This window comes from Metopolophium dirhodum, chromosome 4 (genome assembly GCF_019925205.1).
Source record: "Metopolophium dirhodum isolate CAU chromosome 4, ASM1992520v1, whole genome shotgun sequence".
Taxonomy (NCBI): domain Eukaryota; kingdom Metazoa; phylum Arthropoda; class Insecta; order Hemiptera; family Aphididae; genus Metopolophium; species Metopolophium dirhodum.
In genome coordinates, this window is record NC_083563.1 from 11822441 (window position 1) to 11844816 (window position 22376).

The following is a 22376-nucleotide window of genomic DNA, read 5'->3' on the forward strand; positions in this document are numbered from 1 at the left end:
AAGCACGTTTTATTAAGAATAAAAATCGTTGTATTTTTTTTACTACTTTTTATAATATTTTACGACTCTCATCAATTATTATTATAATTTATAACTATATTATTTATAAAAATTCATAACAACTGTACAATATGTAAATTATGCAAATTATGCAAATTAATTCAAGTGCAATAATATTAAAACTTGAAAAAAAACGAGTAAGCAACTATTTTGCTTAAAAACCAGTTCTGAAAGTAAAATTAATAAATATTAGTGCCTTACTATATAATGGCAAAAAAGTATGCATTATTTCGTTATATCAAGTTTGAATAAAACATTTATTTCTGGATTATAAAATATAATAATATCATAATTTTTAGATCCTTGTCTGTCCTTTTACATATTTAAAATGACAATTAATAATACTTATGTACATATTTTTGTTGAGATATATACTTGTTTTTTGGGGAATTTTGAAAAATACTTCAAGGCCTACTACATAATAGCATTAGGGTGACGGAGTCGACGCATATTGTGACGCGTCTCTCTCTCTCTCTCTCTCTCTCTCTCTCTAATCCATTACCGCCCATCTTCAGTTCTGGTGTTTTCGTTGACCTCCTTGATGCAATGTATTTATTATTTATCAGGTCCGAGGTTACCTTAAATGATGTATGGAACCTTTATCGCTATTTATATATCAGTTAGTTTATCACTCCTTTATTTATAATAACAATTATTGTGTTGTATTCGTCTTCGTCTTATTCCAAAAGTAAAGGACATTTTCGTTCCAATTTTGTATTGTTGGCTTCAATATTAGAGTACATTGAGATAATATTATAAAACTTAAAAATAAGAACGTTATTTATATATGTAATTTGATTAGGTTTCGATCATTCGTGATTTGGTCATGATATTTTTAAACTACTTTATAACCATATATAGGTAAGATAAACTTAAGAAGAATCTTATTTGAAATGTACAAATTGTTTGACCAAGCTATAGCCATTTTATCAATATTAAATGTATAAAAAAAAATTTAAAGCAATTAAAAAATTGCTAAAAAAAAGCTAAAAATTATTAGTCTAAATATTTAAAAATTTATATGTGTATAGGAATAATATAATTTAAGTAATAGTGGAAATGTTTTAAGTTCCTACGATTAATATTTTTGAATGATAATAAAAAGCGTTTGATCGTTTGCGGATAAACCGTTGTTATACATTTGAGTATCCAATGTCGTCAAAATTCAAAATTCAACTGCTATTATATGTAAATAATATGTAATATTCATTATTTTACATGATTAATTTTATTACGTATTAGCAATATGGTAAGTTAATTTTTACATTACACTTATATTATGTTATTAGGATATAGGTATTTATTATTGTTAACTTTTGAGTCAATACCGATCAACTTACCGTAGAGTGGCGTACCTAAATAAGTTCGTGGTATAAAATATAGACAATTGCTTAAAATTAATCGAAATATCATTGTGCAGATGTGTGTCAAAATATAATAATATATGTAAAAGTTTCAAATCCTCACGAAAAATAATTGCAAATTACTACAAAATAACTAAAATTGTTATTCTTCATTTAGGTATCTAATTTTGTCCAAATTTGAAATTCAAATGTATACAAGAAAAAAAATCTTATAGTTATATGTATCATTAATATTTTTAAAAAAACTTTAATAAAAACTTAAAGGAACCTTGAATTAAATTTTCAAGCTTTTTAATCAAGCAAAAAAAAGTTGATCGATATTTATAAAAAAAAAACTAAAAATAGGATAAAATGTAAAATGCTTATAAATACCTAAAGGCTCAGACCGTCAAAATATTTTGATCAAAACATATTTAATTATACCATGTCTAGAAAATGCTGATATAAATATTTGTTGAAAATGTAAAGTATCTACTGTTAGTTGTTTTTGAATTACAACAAAATAAGAAATTATATTGTCAAAAACTAGTAGGTACTATGAATTTTTAATACCAACTACTTTCACTTTCCTACCAGAAAAGATACTGGAGTTGAAAATCAAAGCATTTTTTCTACTATAAACCAAGTTCACAAATACAAAAAACCACACATCATTAAATCAAAATCAATACATTTGTCGATCCGCTCAGAATCTAAAACTGCAGTATTGGAAAGAAATATCCTTTGCTAAAATATCCAAGTAAAATATCCAATGGATAAAAATCCAGGGTTAAGAAAACCAGCAAACAGGACAAAAAACTATACAAAACAATTTATTTAGAAAATATTATCTTTTTTAGAAAAAGATTAATAATATTAACATTATTTAAATAAATTATAAATAGCTATGAAAAAATAATTGAATTATTCAAGTTCAAAACATTATATATATATATATATATGTATATTGTATTTGATCAAAATATGACGCCATCATTCAAATTCCAAAATCGCCAAATATTCACTATAACCCATTCGTTAAAAATAACGAGTTACGCATGTTATATATGTGGATAAATGGATAACAATAAGTATAGGTACCTGTAGGTATATGTACTTATTCTTGTTCAATTATTCTCATTTACTACTTATCAACTAATATTATAATCGTGTTGCTCTTCATAACACCATTACAATAATAATATGTTTTGATCTTTTCAAACAGGATGAGTATTCGATTAATGAATAATGAGCCTAATAGCCTTTAAATATTTTTACCGACTATCACTAATAATTGTTAATCGAATTCAGTATAAAAAAAAACAATATTTTCATTAAACTGAGTAGTGAGTTCTGACGTATATATCTAACGTACGTGTATACGTGTATATCTACTGAAAATGCACAACAAATTGAAATGTCAACTGTACCTATAGGTAATAAAATAGTGTAGGTATAGGTGAGCTATACCTATACCTACATTATTTTTGTAGGACAATTATATTATTTACGTTATTTTGTTAACCTTATAGATTATTTTGAACGTCAGAAATTAATAAATATTTTTTAGTATTGTCGCTATGACGTAGGTACCTATTTAATTTTGAACGTCAGAAATTAATAAATATTTTTTAATATTGTCGCTATGACGTAGGTACCTATTTAATAGTTATAAAATAAATGATTTAGATACGTCATTATCGTAGAACGGTGTGATTATTTTCTTTAACTTAAACACAATTATGAATTAAACATTGACGTTTATTATTATTTAAAACTGTTAATAATATTATGTATCAAAATACCGAGGTTATAATGTTTTATCCGTGTCCTGATTATGTTAACATAATAACATGTGTCATGTGCATATTATAATTACGAAAGTGATTAATTAGTCGAGATGATTATGACTATTATTATTTGTGGCGTTAGTTGAACTATGATTTCTATTGTAATTAATTAGGTAATCAATATATTTTAACGTTCGTTGAATTAAGAGGATGTCAGCGCACTATTTGTTTTCTCTCTCTGGCCCACGCACAACATAGTCAAAACGCATTAACGCAGAATTATTTTTTCTATGTTTTTAAGTAATCTTAGAGTAAAATTACCCATTACAAAAAAGATAGAGAATAACATTTTTGAGGGAATGACATATCGATTTTCATAATCGATTCTTCAACATGTTTAGGTAAGTTATAAGATATTTATACTAATTCAGTGGCGTAATTAGGTATTGGTTCTGGGCTGGGATATAAGTTTTTATAATTATATGCTATGTGCCTATGCCCCCCACGACCCCCTTGTTCGTTAACTTTCATACGTCATAATATTTATTATTATAAATTAAATAAGGTAAATGGTAATTCAAAGATAATAACATTTATCAAATTTATAATTTATTAATTATTTTGTAGTTAAAAATGTATAAAATGTTTAACTTTTATGGCTAAGGATTTAAAATTTAAAACAAGGCTCCGCGTAAATAGGTTATATATAAATTACTTTATTCATAATAATATCATCAAATATACTTGGTAATATCATAGGCTGACTGACCGTTTTCGCTCAGAATCGTTTTTTTTATACAATGATATTATATCATTGAATTCAAATTTAACACCATCCATTACAGTGACCCACTTGTAACCTACTGTACAGCAGAGCGACATCCACTTATCCACCTTTTTATTGCTATTTTTATGAGAATAATCAAAGCGTTACGCAATATCGGCTAGAAAAAAATCGGTAAGAAAAAAGTTGTATCCAGCCAAAATAAAAAATGTTAATAATAAAAATATTATATTCAGCCAAAAAACTCGAAAATATAGTAGAAGATCCCACATAAGTTTTTTTTAACAATTTTAAAATATTAAAAATACATGAGTATCTATTTTTTTTTTATAGATAGTATTGTTTACTAAATTAGATATTTAAACAAAGCATAACGATTTTAAATATTTTTTATTGTAATTCTAAAAATATTATTTGTAGGAACTTGAAACTTTTTGTTACTAAACGTAGGTAATTATTTATTATAAACAATAACATTTTCAAAATATTTAAATTAATTTTAAGCAAACCATCAGCCTATTCACACCGGTCTACGGAACCTACGAGCTACGTCAGCTGTAATAGGTATAAATTGTCCTTTACTTTATAACGTAATTACTAACGTAATATTATATTAAATAATATGTTCATATACGTATTAGCTATTATAATATTAGGTAGAATGCATGAAATTTGTTTTTGGCAAAGTTAGTTCAACTTACAAAAAACTAAATTACTAATATCAATATAAATATTAAATATAATATAATAAAATGTCTTTAGAAATATAGGCCATCATCGCATAGAATCATTTTTCATAAAAATATAGGTACAATGATTTATATTTATCATCGAATTCAAATTTAATACATCTAATTTTCAATGAAGTGCCTACTCAGTATAGTTAGATATATTATGCAACAGCGTGACTTTCCCGGTTCTTCATTTATAATGTTAAATGAGAATTTATTTATATTTGTTATTTGTTATTAGTAATATTGTTAGATAATTATAATATATTTGCACTAAATTAAAATAAAGTATTTTTTAAAATACATTTTTTTTTTATGTGGCTGTGTTTTTATATAATATGTATAATGACTTATATACATATATCTGTAGTAATAGCTATATATAATTTTAGAAAATACTCTTTCCCACCAACTACTAAAATCATAAATAACTTTCTGCTTCTTATAATGTTATTTTTATTTAACGTAATAATTTAAATTTTTCACCCATCAATTTGGCAAAATGTTATATTTGCGTCATGTAAACGTTGGGAATAGTATTGAAATTAAAAATAATTATTAAATTCAGTTGTTTAACAAAAAAAGTAAATACTTGGTATAGTTAGTTTTATGTTACCAATCTAATGCCTAAATGACTAATGATCTATTGTAATTTCAAATTTCAACTAATTTGCAAACATTTGTAGTGAACATTTACTCACCTAATATACGTTATACAATACAATTACTTTATCGGAGATAACAGATCATAATACCTACCTTATTATAAAAGAAAACAACGTCCAATAACAATTTTATAATAAAACTAACAAAACACAAACAAAAATATTGGCATAATTTAAACGATATGCTGGGATCATCATCACCATTCAATACTTAGAAATTAACTACATGCCTACATTATTAGTTTAGTCTATATACATATTAATGTACTTTATAGGTACCTTTTTTTTATATTTCTTATAAGGAATAAATGTTATTGGTAAATTTTTGTTTTACATTGGTACTCACCTGTATTATTCTCTAAAGCATGTACAAAAATTGTTTTGCATATTTATGTAAATATTACTACATAATATAACACACAATATCTTTTTATCTTTTTAAATTATTTCCACGCATAGATTTCGTACATATAGTTAAAAATCAAAATTTAAATGCATATTTTTTACATTGTTAGTGTTTTAAATATTGCATAATTTTGCATATTTTGGTGTTTCTAGAGCCTATTTTGTAAATTTTGAATGCATATCTAATAGTCTTCTAGTTCTTAAATTAAATTCATAGCTTTTTCGACATAATAATCATAATTAACTAATAATACTCACAGGTCAGTAAATCACAATACATTAATTATTTTGGCATTGAATGTAAAAGAAATAAAATATAATCTAAATAATTGATGAATGTGGAAACATATTTTGTGCCTATGAAAATGCCTATTTAAAAATTACAAACTTATTTAAATTTGTATTGATTTGAGATTCTGTAGAATTTTCACCAAATATTTATAATAGCATTTTCCAAAACTTGCAAATTATTTTTCAGTTATAATTTCATAAAAGTTTTTCTTTTCATAAATAACATTAGACATTTTCTATCAAAAATAAACCTCGATCAAAGAGAAAAAGTTATCGGAAATTTATAGCCATAAAATATTTTCGATTTTTATGAATTTTTTTTTTAACTATTTTTACTAGGCTGATACAACATCTCCATTCTCCGCTCAGAATCGTTTTTCGTATACAATGATTTATCATTGAATTCAAATATAACACATCTATTACACCGCCTACGTGCTCGACAACTACTATAGTTGTTCAACAGAGTCAAAAGTAAAAAATACCCGTAATCAAAAGCGTCAAGAAAAATAAACAAAAAATTAAGAAAAAATAATTTAATTTTTTAGTTGACTTAAAAAAAATAACAGAATATAGACGAAATTTTCACTTAATTTTTGTGTTAGCAGTTTCTATACACCATAACATTTTCGAAATATTTCAATGCTTTTTGAGCTATTTATAATAACAACATTAGTTCATAGTCCGAGTTTCAGTAGTTTTTTTTTAAATTATTGTCGATACAAGATTTTTTGGTCAGTCATAAAATTTGAAAATGAATACCTACAACGTTTCTCATAAGTTAATGTTAGTGGAAATAAAAAGTTGAGCGTAATCCACAGTAATTTTTATGGGCGTCTGAAGTTAAAATTTGACAAAATGTATCAAAAAACGAAAATTGGAAAACTATTTTGAGGTAAAAATTCATAAAAATATTTCTATTTATATATAAAAGCTTTGAAAAATTAATATAAGATTCCCGTTAAGTGTCCCTACATTCAAAAAAAAAAAGTTGTTGATAAGTCGAATTAATTTTTACGAGCTTTTGAAGCTAGTATTGGCAGTTTTGGTATTTTTAGAAGCCGTAAATAATTTGTTAATTATTAACAAATTCTAATTTACAATTTTAAAATAGGTACTCATAACTCGCTTTAAAATTAAAATATAATAAAAAGCCTGAGAGTCCCCTAGATAATAATCTTACCTTTAAATTTTATAAGAGTTAATTTCACTCTAATTTTAGAAATTATTATGAATATAATCATTATTGTGAACGGATAATGTTCTATGTTGGGCGTGGGTCAGAGAGAGGAAATAAATCGGGCGCTGACATTACAATTAGTGCCCAACGAATGTCACTGATCTTACAACGAACATCTTGTTATTATATTAAACATCCATACTATCATGCGAATGCTCTAGCTCAGTAGGTAGTTCACTAGTATTATGAACTTGAACTGAATAAAGCAATGTAGGTATTACATATTTACATAATATTATAATGTACTCATGTTTGATGTTTTTATAATAGTTTCTATGGAAAATTCCCTAGATATCAATGAATAAATAAACTCGAAACATACTGAGTATCCTTGTATATGCATATAATATGAGATACTCATTGAGGCTCAATACGAAATTGGCAAGTGTAAGTAAAATATGAAGGACAATAATTTTGAGAATTGACGTGTATCGCACATGATACACAAAACAGTAACTTGCTAAATAATATTATGTATAGGTATTTTTTATTAGATTTAAAGAGTAGATAAACGGAATAAAAATTCCCGACCCTTGAGGAAAAATCCTTGGACTACAAAAATTACTCAAAACCACTTGAAAATTATCGAACAAATTTAATATTTTTTAAACCTTAATTACCACATTAATACATTATTAATGTTTAATTTCAAATATATAGATAGATATATATAGCCAGGTAGACGGGCATTACGTTTCCTAATATTTTGACGATAGTCGATAATGTATAACACATAATGATAATAATATAAGAACTTCAAATGTTTCCTATTGGCTATTGATGTGTACGGTGTAATGTAACTTATATTGATAAAAATTAACAAAATTCAATTCAATTGTTTACAGAGTAATACATAATAGGTATCGTAGCAATGTAGGATGTAGCATAGAACAAAATATTGTTATTTATGAATGTTTGTAAATTATCATAATATAAATTATAATATAATAGACTGTAAAATATTATATTCAATATTTATTTTAAACTGAACATAGGTTGGTTCTTTAATTTAATGATTCTTTAATACTTGATTTTAAATTTGTTTATAATATTTAAACTCAGGTACGTACACAAAAAAAATGATATTATTATTATTGTTCATTAAATAATAAGTATACCTACCTCCTGGCTACCTATTTGTAAATAATTAATTAAATTAATTAAATATTTATAATGTATTATGTAGCAATATTAGCGTTTAAAAATATTTTTTTAATCATTTTCATGAGGTTGTATCACTGTATCAGTTGTGAAGTAATTTTGTTGTCTAAGGATTTTTTTTCCTAGGTTGGTGGATTTTTTTTCAGGGATTTTTTTCCTGGGAATCTAATAATTTGTTATCACTTATCAGGTGCTTTATCAAACAATATCATTATCGCTTAATGCTTACCATTAATTTTTCTGTTTAGAACTGTATTCTGTGTTTGAACCATGAACTGGAAGAAGATAGTGACTAAGATGGTTTGAATTTCAACGTGACTTAATAACTGAAACTGCTGCCTGCGGGTTTTACTCCAAAGTCCAGCCGCTCTTCAATTTTGTTGTTGATCGACAAGTGAGAACCGTTAATTAAATAAATGTATTTATTGGCTTGCTAGATTTTGTTTATCATCGAAAAATTATATGTCACTTATTCGTGAAATGGAAGACGAGGTTGAAATGTAAGAAAATTAAAGATACCTAAAGTATTACTTGTGCATTTATTTTGTTATTATTAAACTTTGGCTTTAAATCTAGACGCAAGCTCCAGGGGTTAGAACTAATATTGAAATCAATAAATTGTGAACAATATATATCCAAATTCGAAAATCATGGAATTAATGAACGCACGTTAATTCTTTTAACAGCGGATGATCTCAGGAGTCTGGATGTTGATAATAAGGACATTTATACTATATTGAGTGCAATAAATATACTCAATAAATCATTGAAGCACAGTGAAATAAGATTATCGTAAGTTTATTGATTATTGATTCAAAACAGAAACATTTAATTATTATTTTTTTTTTTAATGTATGCTATTTTATCAAACATACAATATCCTTATTGACATACAAATTTTTTTCATAGAAATGATGAAATTCAACAAATACAATCCAGCATTTGTGGGCAACTTGGATATATTGTTTTAGCTTTAAGTCATGTACATAATTCAATCACTAGCGATAAAAATAATTTAAGTGACATGTTAATCGATAACCATATATCAGCAATTGATGCTGCTTTAATGTTAAAGCCGTATATGAGAGCAGAAGAAAAAAACATTGAGAATACATTAAAAAATGTTTTTAAGGTAATACAAATGTTAATTTATTAGTTTTAAGTTAAAAATGTATGTATTATGCCACAGAATCTGAATTTTTAATTTTTGCTCTATCTCTAGCTTTATATTTTATAAAAAGATAACAAAAGAATAAAAAATATATTTTTTTAAAAACCTTAGTAATCTCAATAAAACTATCTAAAAATAATATTTTTGTTTTATAATTACACACCTATACCTATTATGCTTTTAACATGAATATAATAAAACTATCAAATAATGACCATTGTAATTCAATTGTAAGTTGTAGGTACTTACATACAATAATTCTTAGCAAGTTAAGAATATAGTCATTGACTCTTAAATATGAACAGTACATTGTTCTTCATCACCACCCCCTTTTGGGGAACTTTATTTTGTTAATTACGTTTATTACACAATAAATAATTTAAAAAAAATAAAAATAAAGTTTTTTTTAATTTGTTATTGTTTTTCAGATCTGTTGGTATAAATGCCTATGTAGAAAAACCGAACATTTTTTTAAATATTTTCAGACTCAGTACCTTAACACACATTTTAAAAACATAATAATAAAAATTGAATAATGAGCACAGCACATTTTTTCCACAAATTGAATTATCTAAAATTAAATAGTACAAGAAAAAACAATATTTTGAATTTACATAAAAAATTATACTTATTTGTCATTATTTGTGTTTAATTTTCTTACTTATTAATTGATTGTGTATTTTAGATTACAAGAAGAAGAAAAACTATCATGATTACTACAACAATGTGTATGGTCCTTGTATTTGGTCTTACATTTCGACGTCTAAATTATTCATTAAACTTAAATAATATTTTCTTAAAAGTAAAGAATATTTTATAAATCTGTTAACTTAATTCAATTTTTGTTTGTATCAAAAGTTTAACTATTAAATTGTACATTTAAGTTTCTGTCCATGAAAATTTAATAATAATAAATAATCTTGTTCTTAAAATATTTTTCTCAATCCTCCCCTTTTGGGTCTATACAAAAATTAATCAGAAAATGACAGGTTACTGAGGTTTGATATTTGGTACTTGTTTTATCTTAGTAAACAATAAGATGTACTGGTGTATTATTTTAATTTTTAAATAATAAATTGTTGCATTTAAAAATATTAATCTGAGTGGCACTGTGAAACCATTAGCTGGAATTGCTCTATAATCTTTCGATGACTAGATTGTTCTTTCTTAAAAATAGGAGTCTTCATTCTATCTTAAATAATGATAAATTATAAATGAAAAAACAAAGTATACAACTTAATTTAGAAACAAATATTTAACAGTTTACTTATGTACTGTACTAACATTTAAGTATTTGTAAGCAAAAATTTTAGATTTTTGTAATAAGTTAATGACCCTAGTAATAAAGTGTAACCTTTTTTTTAATACATTATAGTTTAATTATTTGTTATTTGTATTACGTTATTATAATATAAGGTTTTATAAATTGATTTATTTAGGCTGATTTTTCTGATCCAACTAAATTTTAAAATATCAGAATCTGCTGATTTTTATAGATTATTTAATATTATTATAAAGATCATATTTTATGACACATCCAAATAACTACTCTAAATTCCAAGATTTTTTTGTCAAAGATCTTTTTATACATTCATGTTTGGTTATAATCCATTTATTATGTCTTTCAACTCTTGATGAATATTGAGATTATTGTCACCTTTAATTTTACATCCTCCTCTTACAGAAAACACCTTCAGGCTTCAATCGCTTCTCTAATAAATTATGTTTACTTGAATACTTCTAATATTCCTTATATTATTGTATACTACTTTTATTAGCTTTCACTTTTTCATTAAAATGTGTTGTTATGTATTTGTAAAGCTCTATTACATTATGACGTACAAGTAAACAAATTAATTAGATAGACGATAATACCTACACTTCAATGAATGGAGATAATATCAAGAAAATATTTTAGTCAACAATGTTTGTTCAAATACTCAGCATCAGCAGTCAGTCATCTAGTGAATCTACTAACTGTATGAAAAGTACCCATACAATTAAAATATAATTTCATAATTAAAAACTAATAATTATGATATTTTAATAACTAAGGAGTGTTGCAATGTTGAAAATATCCTTCTATTATAATTTATTTTAAAATGATGCAATCACAATTTTTATATTACATGAAATTATACATTCTGTACCTTGAGGCACAATAAGCATATAAATTTGAACAATTTTGAAAAAGTAGCTGACCACTGATGATATAAATCGCTAGGTAAGTAAGATTGTTAGGTCATATATACTTAGACCCAAGTTGTTCTTAAAAATTATATAATTAGCAGTTAGCACAAAATAGTTTTTATTCGCTGAATGAAATCTGATATTTATGGGTACCTATAGGCCATAGAGTATAGTCGTATAGACATATAGTTTATTCATGTAGGATTTTTTTCCATACATTGAAATATTATACATGATAACTGTCAATATTAAAAGGTTGTAAGCTAGCCAAAATGTTTCTTGTTTGGTATGAAATTGCTTATAGTATTTTTCACACCTTATGAAAGACAAATATGATGACATCTGTATGCGTTATAGATTTACATAATTACATATACCCCCTGTCAAGATGTAAAATATAATATTAACACAAGACCCCCAGCTAGGAGACCACATTGAGTCCATATGGCAATGGCATATTATTAACATATAAGTATAAACGTTATTTAAAAACAAAACGAGATGCATTATTATTATTATTATCTGTTAGTATGTATACAATCGTTTCTGTTCATCATTTAGTTATGAACGTACAATCGTTCCGGATTTACTGGATAATCTCTCGACGAAGACTGAAATAGGTATCATTTCTGAATATAACCTGATAGTCGTGAATGGCATAGTATCTTTCCGTATCTAATTAATTAATACTAAAATTTGTTTTCACGTCAGAATTCGTGCAATGAAACACATGTTTAATAGCAATAACATGCTAGACAACAATGATGAAGATTCGTCGTGCTATTGCAAGTAATAATTTTTAGATTTTAATTTAATTAAAGAAACATTACAACTAAAATTGGTATTCCACATTATAAACTATTTTGGACATAATATTGATTTGCATAATAATGATTTTTATAGTACCTAATTAATTAATTGCAAATAATAACATTAATAGTGAAGTATCTGAGTATCTGGTACCTATAATCTCACTAGTTCACTAACCATAGTACTATTGTCTATTATACTAGTCTGCAGTACGTTTACAGTTTATATACCTACACGTAGATGGATACTTTTGGTTAAAATAAAAACTTATTTCTTTGTAACATGCTTTATTATTAGATTCTGAGTGTATTTTTAATTCATATTGATTAAGAATAACATTATTTTATGAAAGCATAAAAAATAAAATAAAGATATAAAACTAAGAAAGTACATATTGTTTAAAATTTTATAAGCTGGCACTTGTTAGTTAAAATCAAATATGGCTACAATTCATTTGCGCACAATTTACGAACAATTGAGACCTTTATTCAAAGAAATTTAAAAACGTATATATAAGGTGTACATAACCTACTTAGCTCCAAATTTTCGAATTACCTAGTAATAATTACCTATGATGGAAAATTATTATACCCATACAAAATTTGGCATTTCCCTTCACCCTTTTAAGGCTTAGGACTTTCTGCCTAATTATATTCTGCCATTCTTGTTCATAAACTGGCGGGCTTAAAAATGTTTGAAATATTTAATTTGGCTTTTTATTTATTACTATCATTATTCTGAACTTTGTTTATTAAAAAAAAAAAAAATTTATAAATCTAAAAGCCTATCCCCACGACTCGTGTTCTTTATAGCAACCACAGTAATCATGAATCGCGATTATAACATGACCAATCGATGCGATAACCGATGGGAAACCACGACTGAAAATAATCGTTATCTATAGTATGTCTATTGTCCGCAATTGGTGAGTGCTGTCAGTCACCGGTTAATGTCGTCGTATACCTAAGTCGTTGGCAAATAGATTAAATTTGTACTGTTTATAACATTAACTAGTGAATGTCGACATTTATATAACGATATTGGTGAATGTCGGTGATGATGATATTATTTAATCTGATATTCTGATCTAATCATACTATCTAGTATTCTAGTACATATCGATACAGTAAAAGGGCGATTGTAAACTCTGCCAGAATACCGGTCAAGATAAAAAGGTAATAATAGGTCTATGGTAAACTCGGCCAGTTTTATTTTCTTACCTATAATGGGTATATGTTAACTCCGCCAATTTTATTTTCTTACCTGGTCAGAGCTCACATTGCCACGTGCCTTCTCACATTAAATACGTTGACATCTATTGCGATGATATACGTAAAAATTGATAAAATATTGTCAAGGTTAGATCGATTCATTAATAATTATTAATAATTTTATCTTCATATTATCTGAAATTAGGATTTCCAATGATGATATCGGCAGTAGGTGAGGTAGACGTATACTTTGACGAGCATAATCATTCGTAGTCTGCGTGTCTCCGTGTATATTTCCGAACAAAATTTTGTAATTTCCGATACTTCCGATATTTGTATATGTCCGAACGAAATATGTCGCAAGAAAGTAATAATATAAAATTAATTACTGGTCAACGAGGCAATTTATTGGTTGTATTTAAAAATTATAAGTATAATAAAAATATAAAATACGCGTCTGGTGAAATAAAATGGAGGTGCAATAACAAAAATGAATATATATTACCTATGTTATATCAATTGTATACTCTTAGCTGTTAGATTAGTAATTTTTATATATATTTTGGCTTGATTTTGACATATTTTATTTTTTTTTACGTAACGATTATATTTTAATGTGAACGATTATTAAAATTATGAATTTTTTTTTAATAATATATTATATTCATTTTATAGTGCTACTTAATTTTCTTCAATGGCGGAGTTTACATGAACCTAATTTTACCTGTGTTTTTTTCTGGCGGAGTTTACACTAAAAAAAGGTACTCGTGGCGGAGTTTACATGCGCCCCAGTAAAGGTATTGTACAAGTCACGAATTAAGATGTATCTTAATTCAAGGTACAAGTTGATAATTTCGATGAAATGTTTCATTACCTTACCCAACTAGGTACTCTTATTATATCTGGATAACCGACATGTTATGCTGCTATTTAATATGACATTGTCATTCAACATAGTTATAGGTACCTATATTTTATTGTATACGATTAATTTGCAAAATAACTAAAACATTTTGACCGTAATAAAATGGATCCCCAAAATGTTTTAGATGTAGTAGATAATGGCTTTTATAAACTAGCTAGGTATCAAAAATGGTGTTACAAATCAATTATACACCAGAAACCAGTTTTCAGTGTATAAAGAAAATGTAATATCAATCACTAATGTACGAAGAGATCAACAAATTTCCTTAAGGCAAGCTTCTTCATCAAATTCATCAATTAGTTGGCAAGGGTATATGCGATGTAATTTCAAAACAAAGTACCTACACCACAGAAATGTTGGCATTTTATGTAGTACAAAATGGCATGACAGTTTGCCATGTTGCAATACGTAGAATATTTTTCCCAGTTTTTTTTTTTAAATCATAATTTTTATGGTAAAGTAATCATAATTTAAATTAATAATACAAGTTTAATGTTGTTTAATAATAATGAATTATAATTAACAAAATTAATTGCTTCTATTTTATATTATTTTAGATTCTGAGTGAAACGATGAATGTATTGATTTTACAATGATGTGTGTTTTTTTTTTTATTTTTTTTTTTATTTTTTTATTTTTGTGTCTGTGTACACGATAAGTAGTCGAAATAATGCTTCGATTTTCGACTTCAGTATCTTGTTCGATGGGAAAGTGAATATCGTTGGTGCATTGGGGAGGTCAAAATTTTAATTTCCCAGTAGTTTTCAAAAGCGATGTGAAAAACAAAAGAAAAATTAAGGAAAAACGGGAATTTTTACGCAAAATCGATTTTTAACAAAATCGATTTTGGTTATTGGTGTAACTCTAAAACAAATGACCGTAGATGCATGAAATTTTCACTGGTTGTTTATATTTGCATTTTCTATACACAATACAATTTTGAAAATAATTTGACTTTTTTTGAACTGTTTACGGACATTGTCAGTTTTCAGTTTTTTTAAATTTTTTTTCTATAAATATCAATAAAATTTTATTTGTTGGGTAAAAAAGCTTGAAAATTTAATAGAAGGCTCCTAGGTTATTGTTTCAAAGGCAGATGAAAAAAATTAAAAATCCTTAGTCACAGTTTTTTTTTATACACGTTTAAAGTTCAAATCTTGAAAAAATACGGAAAAATCACGAAAATTTGCAAATTATTTTGAGTTAGAAATTCATAAAAAATTTTCTTTTTAAATCTAAGATTTTAAAATCTAATACAAGATTCCTCATAAGTTTGTCTAACTTTATCAAAAAAAAAATTTCTACAAGAAAGTCAAATTAAATTTTTATGAGCGTTTTAAATTCATATTTTTACAACATTAGATATTCACTCGATTTCTCATGTACCGATTTCCTTATTTTCTTGTAATTCAAAAACGAATAACTGTAGATACATGAAAATTTCACTGAATGTTTATATTAGCATTTCCTATACACCATACAATTTTGAAAATATTTTGACACTTTTTGAGCTGTTTACGGGCATTTTCAGTTTTCAATTTTTTTAGTTTTTTTTTCTATAAATATCAATAAAGTTTTATCTGTTGGGCCAAAAAGTGTAAAAATTTAATACAAGACTCCTGATATATTTTTACAATAGCAGTTGAAAAATATTGAAAATACATTGGCACAGTTTTTTTTTATAAGCATTTAAAGATCAAATTTGGACAGAATTTATCAAAATCTCGAAAATTATCAACCATTGTAATTAATAAATTATAAAATGTTCAGTTTTTATAGCTAAGGATTGAAAATTTAAAACAAGATTCCATGTAAATAGATAATTCGGTTACCAAAAAATCTAAAAAATACACAAGCACAGTTTATTTGTATAGTCATTTTAAGTTCAAATTTGGACGAAATTACATAAAAACCTAGAATAACTATTTTAGTTATTTTGTTGTGATTGTATAATATTATTCGTGGGCACTTGAAACTTCTAATTTGTAATATTTTCATCGATATATTATGATGATAGTTTGTTGTTGATGTATAACGCGTTATATGTACCTAATGGATATTGTGATATGATTAATTTGGAATTTATTATAGGTCAATTTTTTTTTTAATACCATAGATAAGTGTATAATATGTCTTATACCTAGACTGACATATCGTCTCCACTCAGAATCGTTTTTCTTATACAATGATATATCATTGAATTCAAATTTAATACCATCCATTATACAGTGACCCACTTGTAACCTACAGTACAGCAGAGCGACATCCACTTGCCCACCTTTTTTTTTTTTATATATATATTATTGTCTATAGACTATAATATAGTATACCTAATATTATGCGTGAATACGTACTTACGTCAACATTAACACAAACCGTGTTGTGTATATCTATATTATTTTAATTTTTCAACATTAACTAGGTGATTGTCAGCACTAGCCAACTGCGGACATGCACAGTAACATATATATTATAGACTATAGTATTATAGTACTGATTATTACAATATATATAATACAAATTACAAACAATAATCATTAAATGTATTATATTTTAAACACATTAGGTGGGAAAATTGTGATTTGTACATGAATAAAACAGAACTCCCAAAACATGTAATAAACCATATAGCTCCAGAATCCCAAGGGTTGTTTTATTGCAAGTGGAAAAGTTGTACAAGAGGAGATCGAGCTTTTAACGCCAAGTAGATTTTTTTCTCATTACACTAAAATGTTATTCTTTCGGCATTGTATCTAAGTAGAATTATTTTCAAGGTACAAGATATTAGTCCACATACGCACTCATACAAACGACAAGCCGCATCAATGCTACATATGCGGTAAAAGCTTTACGCGGGCCGAAAATCTGAAGATCCATGCTCGTTCGCATACAGGTGCGTAAAATATTTTATTTAATTATTACTATTAATACATAAATATATTATACAATTATATAATATGTGTATAAAGGAATAAATATATAGATATATACTAACCAATATAATATGCATAATTCCAGAACAATTTAAGTGACCATCTATTAGTAGATACCATTATATTATCTATAAACTATATATATTATGTTACTGTGAATGTCCACAGTTGCTAGTTGGTAAAACAGCAAAATCATTGTGGGCTAAAAAATATTCTTAATCCGTATCCGATTTCAAGACATACAATCCGTATCTGTATATATGATATAACTTATAAGTTATATGTATAAAATGAATAAATATTATAATATACAGATTCACATTGCACATACACTAATACATTTTTGGTACTTAGTAGTTGTGTACTAGTCACGGTTACTTATTTTGCGTTTTGATGATGCATTGAAAATAAATAGGTAGGTATTCGAATTTCGAATCAATGTATAGAAGGTACAACTGTTCAAGGGATAATGGTATATGGCAGGAGTGAGGGGCTTCCAACCTTCATCCGCTGGCCGAATCCGGCATACCAAGGTTTTTGCACTGGCCCGCCAAGCTAATTAATGTTTTGAAAATAATATATTTAATATATTATTCTCATTTAGTTTTCATTGTTTTAATTTATTGAATTAATTAAATAAAATTAATTAATTAATTTTTCTTTTGATGTTATTCATAACAGCTTATAATAGTCACTCATAAAAATGTTGGCCCGCGTTTCCAAAGCGCAACTCAAATTTGGCCCACCGTAAAAAAAGGTTGGAGACATAGGCGCAAATTTCATGATGGGGGGGGGGGTGCTCGTTTGAAAAACTGAAAAACTTCATAAATAGTACAAAAAATCAAATTTTAAATAACTGCATTTTTGAAGAAAAAAGGGGGTGAGCATGTTTGGTGCACCATGTTTGGCTGTTTAAGATATAACCATATATTTACAAAACTGTAAAAGTTCATATTTCACAATATTATAAATTTATTTACGCATCGACTAAGGCGGCGGCTCTTCCTTCCAGTTATACACAATTCAATAAATAACTAAAATAATATTATAATGAAGTAACCATAATTCATTTCCATTTATTTCAAATATTTTATTTTAAATTAGTTTCATACTTAAATTTTATCATTAGCAGGCGAATCTATAGTAATTTCCTTCATATAAACAAGTACAAACTTATAAATGCACTTCTTTCCAAAAGAAAAATATCTCCTTTATTTTGTGTATTGTATTTATAAATTCATACATTTAATTTGTAACCAATATAAAATATGAAATTTGAAGTTTGATATGTATATGCACAGGCGAGAAACCTTACGTTTGTTCAGTGAACGGATGCAACAAGGCATACTCCAATACGAGCGATCGTTTCAAGCACACCCGGACGCACTTCATCGAAAAACCATACGCTTGTCGAGTGGAAAGCTGTCTGAAAAGGTATACGGACCCCAGCTCTTTGCGAAAACATGCAAAAAGTCATAATCATCAAGTAAAGGTGATATTGAGTACGTATACATTACTAGTTACTACAATTAATAATTTACGGTTATCATAATATTCATCTATCAATTTACCAAACTTGAAAAAGTACTCTAATAATCAATTAACTACGACGTCATCGTTTTAAATTAAAAACCGTTAGATAATTAGGTACTTCCAATCTAAGTACGTATATATTAGTAACTTATTATGAATAATGAATGTATCAGTAATGTAAGACTCATTTGACAGCCATCAGCATTCAGCAATTGGCATTTGAAGGGTTAAAAGACGAAGGGAAATTTAAGATCTCAAATGTATTGCACTAAATGTTAATATATTGTAATGATGTTACCTATGCCATCGAACTTGTATTAAAATTATAGCAAACCGTAATAACATTATATTATAAATATTTATAATACATATATATATATTTTTTTTAATTGGTCTTAAAGCCCGGCAACTATGGCCATTAGCTGTTTTTGTTTTTGTAGGGGAGGAAATTGTAGGTTTAGAAGACACGTGTGTTTTTGGTTTAGCAGATTTTTTGTTGGGTACCCGTAGGTATCTGCCATGTCCGGGTGGGGGATGGCGGCACTTCTCTCCGGACACCGTGACTTGCCCGAAGAAAAATGCCGCCCGTGGCCGGGGTTTTGACCGGCGTCGGTGCGTGTCGCAATCGACGCCTTAGTCCGCTCGGTTACTTCGTCCCCCATATATATAATACATATAACCATTGCGTAAATAGCTTAAACTATAATAAAAAAAAAAAAAAAAAACTATAAAAGCTTAATTTTGTTTGGATTTTACATATTATACACTAAAAGGTTATATAAAATGTTTCGTTTACGTTTACTTAGATCCTGAGTGCAGTGATAACAAATTATTTTAAATATTTTATCGTAATTCAAAAAATATTAATTGTATAAGCTTGATAGTTGAACTATTACAAAAGTTATCATTTTTTCTACACAGTTACATTTTCAAAATTACCACCACACGGCCTTCCGCGTATCACAGCATTTTTGAGGTGATTGAAATTTCCAGGGTTTTAGAGGCTCCATCTAATAATGCCTACATAATATGTTTGTACCCCGAAGCATAAACCTATTCATACCGTTGTACCTCTACGATACGTCGGTATATTGCCATTTGACTTGTAAGCTCCTACCTAATAACAATACAATATGAGTTGTTTTTTGGTAAAAATTAGTTCACCATCAATCTATGGTTTAAGTATTATTATCTATAATTAAATAAATTATAAAATATCCTTAGAAACAAAGGCTGACGCCTGACATCGTTTCTGATCAGAATCGTTTTTCGTATGCAACGATTTATAATTGAATTCAAATTAAACACATCCATTACAGTGATCTACTCAATGACCAAACTCGAAAAGTCGAAGCCTATTATACGCAGAGTAATTTCTCTGTTTTATTTATTATTTATTATTTGTTATTCTTAGTTATTATTCTAATTCGTCATTCATAGTATTTTGATGATTATATAATTTAAAGGATCGTACAATATAATATTTATGTAAATATTTTGTTATGTTATACAATGGTTAATGATTAAAGGGATAAATATATAAACAATATATACATTAATACCTTAACTTATAAGTTATAACGTTATAAGTAATACTACAGTAATACTATTAAATATTACATCACCTCAGTCATAAATTATTAACAGTAAGTAAAATGTTTGTGATAATTAAACTAATCTTTTGATTTTTTTTTAAAATATTTTTTATTAATAAAATGTTAGTTACGTATAATTCATACATATACGATATGCATACCTATTATACTGATTATTTGTATAATTATGTACCTACGTCATATTTAATATTTAATATGAAACAGTAGTCACCAAAAATATTATGATTAAAATATATATGTATATACAGTTTATATATACGTATAAAATATAAATTAACATACATTTTATGATAAATTTTCAGCACAAGATACGAATCCATGTTGTTCTTCGTCGGTCTTCATAACACCAACTTGTTCTGCGTATTCCATTCCCAACGTTATTGACCAACCATTAGATTTATCAATTCGTTGGAAAAAATAAAAATTGAAATTGAAAATTAAAAGTAGTATTCAATAAAAGTGCAAATGACAATATTATTCAACTTTGTTTATGAATTTATCATAATAAATGTACATACTTTTACTTATATAAATATTTTTTTTTATTATTGTACACGGATGTTTGAAATTATCGATTTGAATAAAAGTTTTAAAATCATTTTCCTCAGTTTCATTATAATTACTTACCTATAAATAATACTATATAGCAGCTAGTGTTGCAATAGTATCATAAATATTCGATTACAAATGAATACCAAGTATAATTATAATAGTAGAGTAATGTTGCATATTTTATGTGTTAGAAATTAGAATACATAATTTAAGAATCATATTTACTATACTCAATCAATTTTTTTTTTGGGTATACGACATTCAACCAATGTATGACCTACAAATGTAGTAATCTTTATAGTGTTGTCCTCCGGGTCACCATAAAGATGCGACCTACTACTGCTATACCGATACCCATATTATAAATAGTTACTTTTTTTTATGATTTTCATGTTAACCTTAGTTTAAATATGCTTTAACATATTATCATCACATGTTTTTGACTACATAAATTCAGATATGCCTTCATTTGCTGTAAGTTAGTATAATATAATCAGTATTTACTATAAATTAATATTTTAAAAAGTCAACATTAACGTATATATATATATATAGGTAGGTAGTCCACTGTCGGATAATGCAGTAGATATTATGGTATATAATTACTAGTAAAAATATTTCGTAATCAAGACTTAAATAGCATTTTGGTATAAACATAATTATTCAAATATAATGTTTATCTAATCATTTAAACGAATTAAACACTTGTATTTTAATAAGGTAATTTTAATAAGGTATTATTATTTAATAGTAACATTTACATGTTTCAAGTACCTGTCTACTATCAATTATTAAATAGGTACAAATTTATTCCTTCGATGATCTTTCTCATATTTCATAATTTATGCCGAGTTGCATAAACAATCACTGAACATTCAATGAATCAAGTGAGGTATTAATCAATTTTTTTAATGCAATTCAGCATTAATGTATTATGTTTTTACTCTAAGCATTTCTTTTGTACT

At 26.3% G+C, this 22376-nt stretch overlaps 2 protein-coding genes across 6 annotated transcripts; both read left to right on the top strand.

Moving 5' to 3' along the window:
- The first annotated feature begins 8251 nt into the window (after window positions 1-8251).
- On the top strand, window positions 8252-11071 carry LOC132942874 (uncharacterized). Of its 4 annotated transcripts, none has more exons than XM_061011556.1 (5): window positions 8252-8371; window positions 8719-8970; window positions 9047-9262; window positions 9380-9602; window positions 10327-11071. In XM_061011556.1, exons 2-5 carry the CDS (start codon window positions 8933-8935, stop codon window positions 10459-10461), a joined length of 612 nt encoding a protein of 203 aa, XP_060867539.1. In that variant the 5' UTR covers window positions 8252-8371; window positions 8719-8932; the 3' UTR covers window positions 10462-11071. The 4 variants fall into 4 exon arrangements, with proteins under 4 accessions (XP_060867539.1, XP_060867540.1, XP_060867538.1 ...); XM_061011557.1 differs by lacking the exon at window positions 8252-8371 and adding an exon at window positions 8640-8660; XM_061011555.1 differs by lacking the exon at window positions 8252-8371 and having other exon boundaries at window positions 8677-8970.
- A 1288-nt stretch (window positions 11072-12359) lies between these two features.
- Window positions 12360-21457, top strand: LOC132943128 (zinc finger protein GLIS2 homolog). 2 transcript variants are annotated; one of them, XM_061011953.1, is made up of 6 exons: window positions 12366-12451; window positions 12543-12620; window positions 17344-17481; window positions 17552-17670; window positions 19012-19212; window positions 21162-21457. In XM_061011953.1, exons 2-6 carry the CDS (start codon window positions 12553-12555, stop codon window positions 21278-21280), a joined length of 645 nt encoding a protein of 214 aa, XP_060867936.1. In that variant the 5' UTR covers window positions 12366-12451; window positions 12543-12552; the 3' UTR covers window positions 21281-21457. The 2 variants fall into 2 exon arrangements, with proteins under 2 accessions (XP_060867935.1, XP_060867936.1); XM_061011952.1 differs by having other exon boundaries at window positions 12360-12620.
- Window positions 21458-22376: the final 919 nt, after the last annotated feature.

Coding starts and splice junctions, on each gene's coding strand:
- LOC132942874 (XM_061011556.1), top strand. CDS start 8,933: ATGTCACTTATTCGTGAAATGGAAGACGAGGTTGAAAT. Junction 8,971..9,046: donor ATGGAAGACGAGGTTGAAAT/GTAAGAAAATTA, acceptor CTTTAAATCTAG/ACGCAAGCTCCAGGGGTTAG. Junction 9,603..10,326: donor CATTAAAAAATGTTTTTAAG/GTAATACAAATG, acceptor TGTGTATTTTAG/ATTACAAGAAGAAGAAAAAC.
- LOC132943128 (XM_061011952.1), top strand. CDS start 12,553: ATGAAACACATGTTTAATAGCAATAACATGCTAGACAACAATGATGAA. Junction 17,482..17,551: donor GATCGAGCTTTTAACGCCAA/GTAGATTTTTTT, acceptor ATTATTTTCAAG/GTACAAGATATTAGTCCACA. Junction 17,671..19,011: donor CCATGCTCGTTCGCATACAG/GTGCGTAAAATA, acceptor GTATATGCACAG/GCGAGAAACCTTACGTTTGT.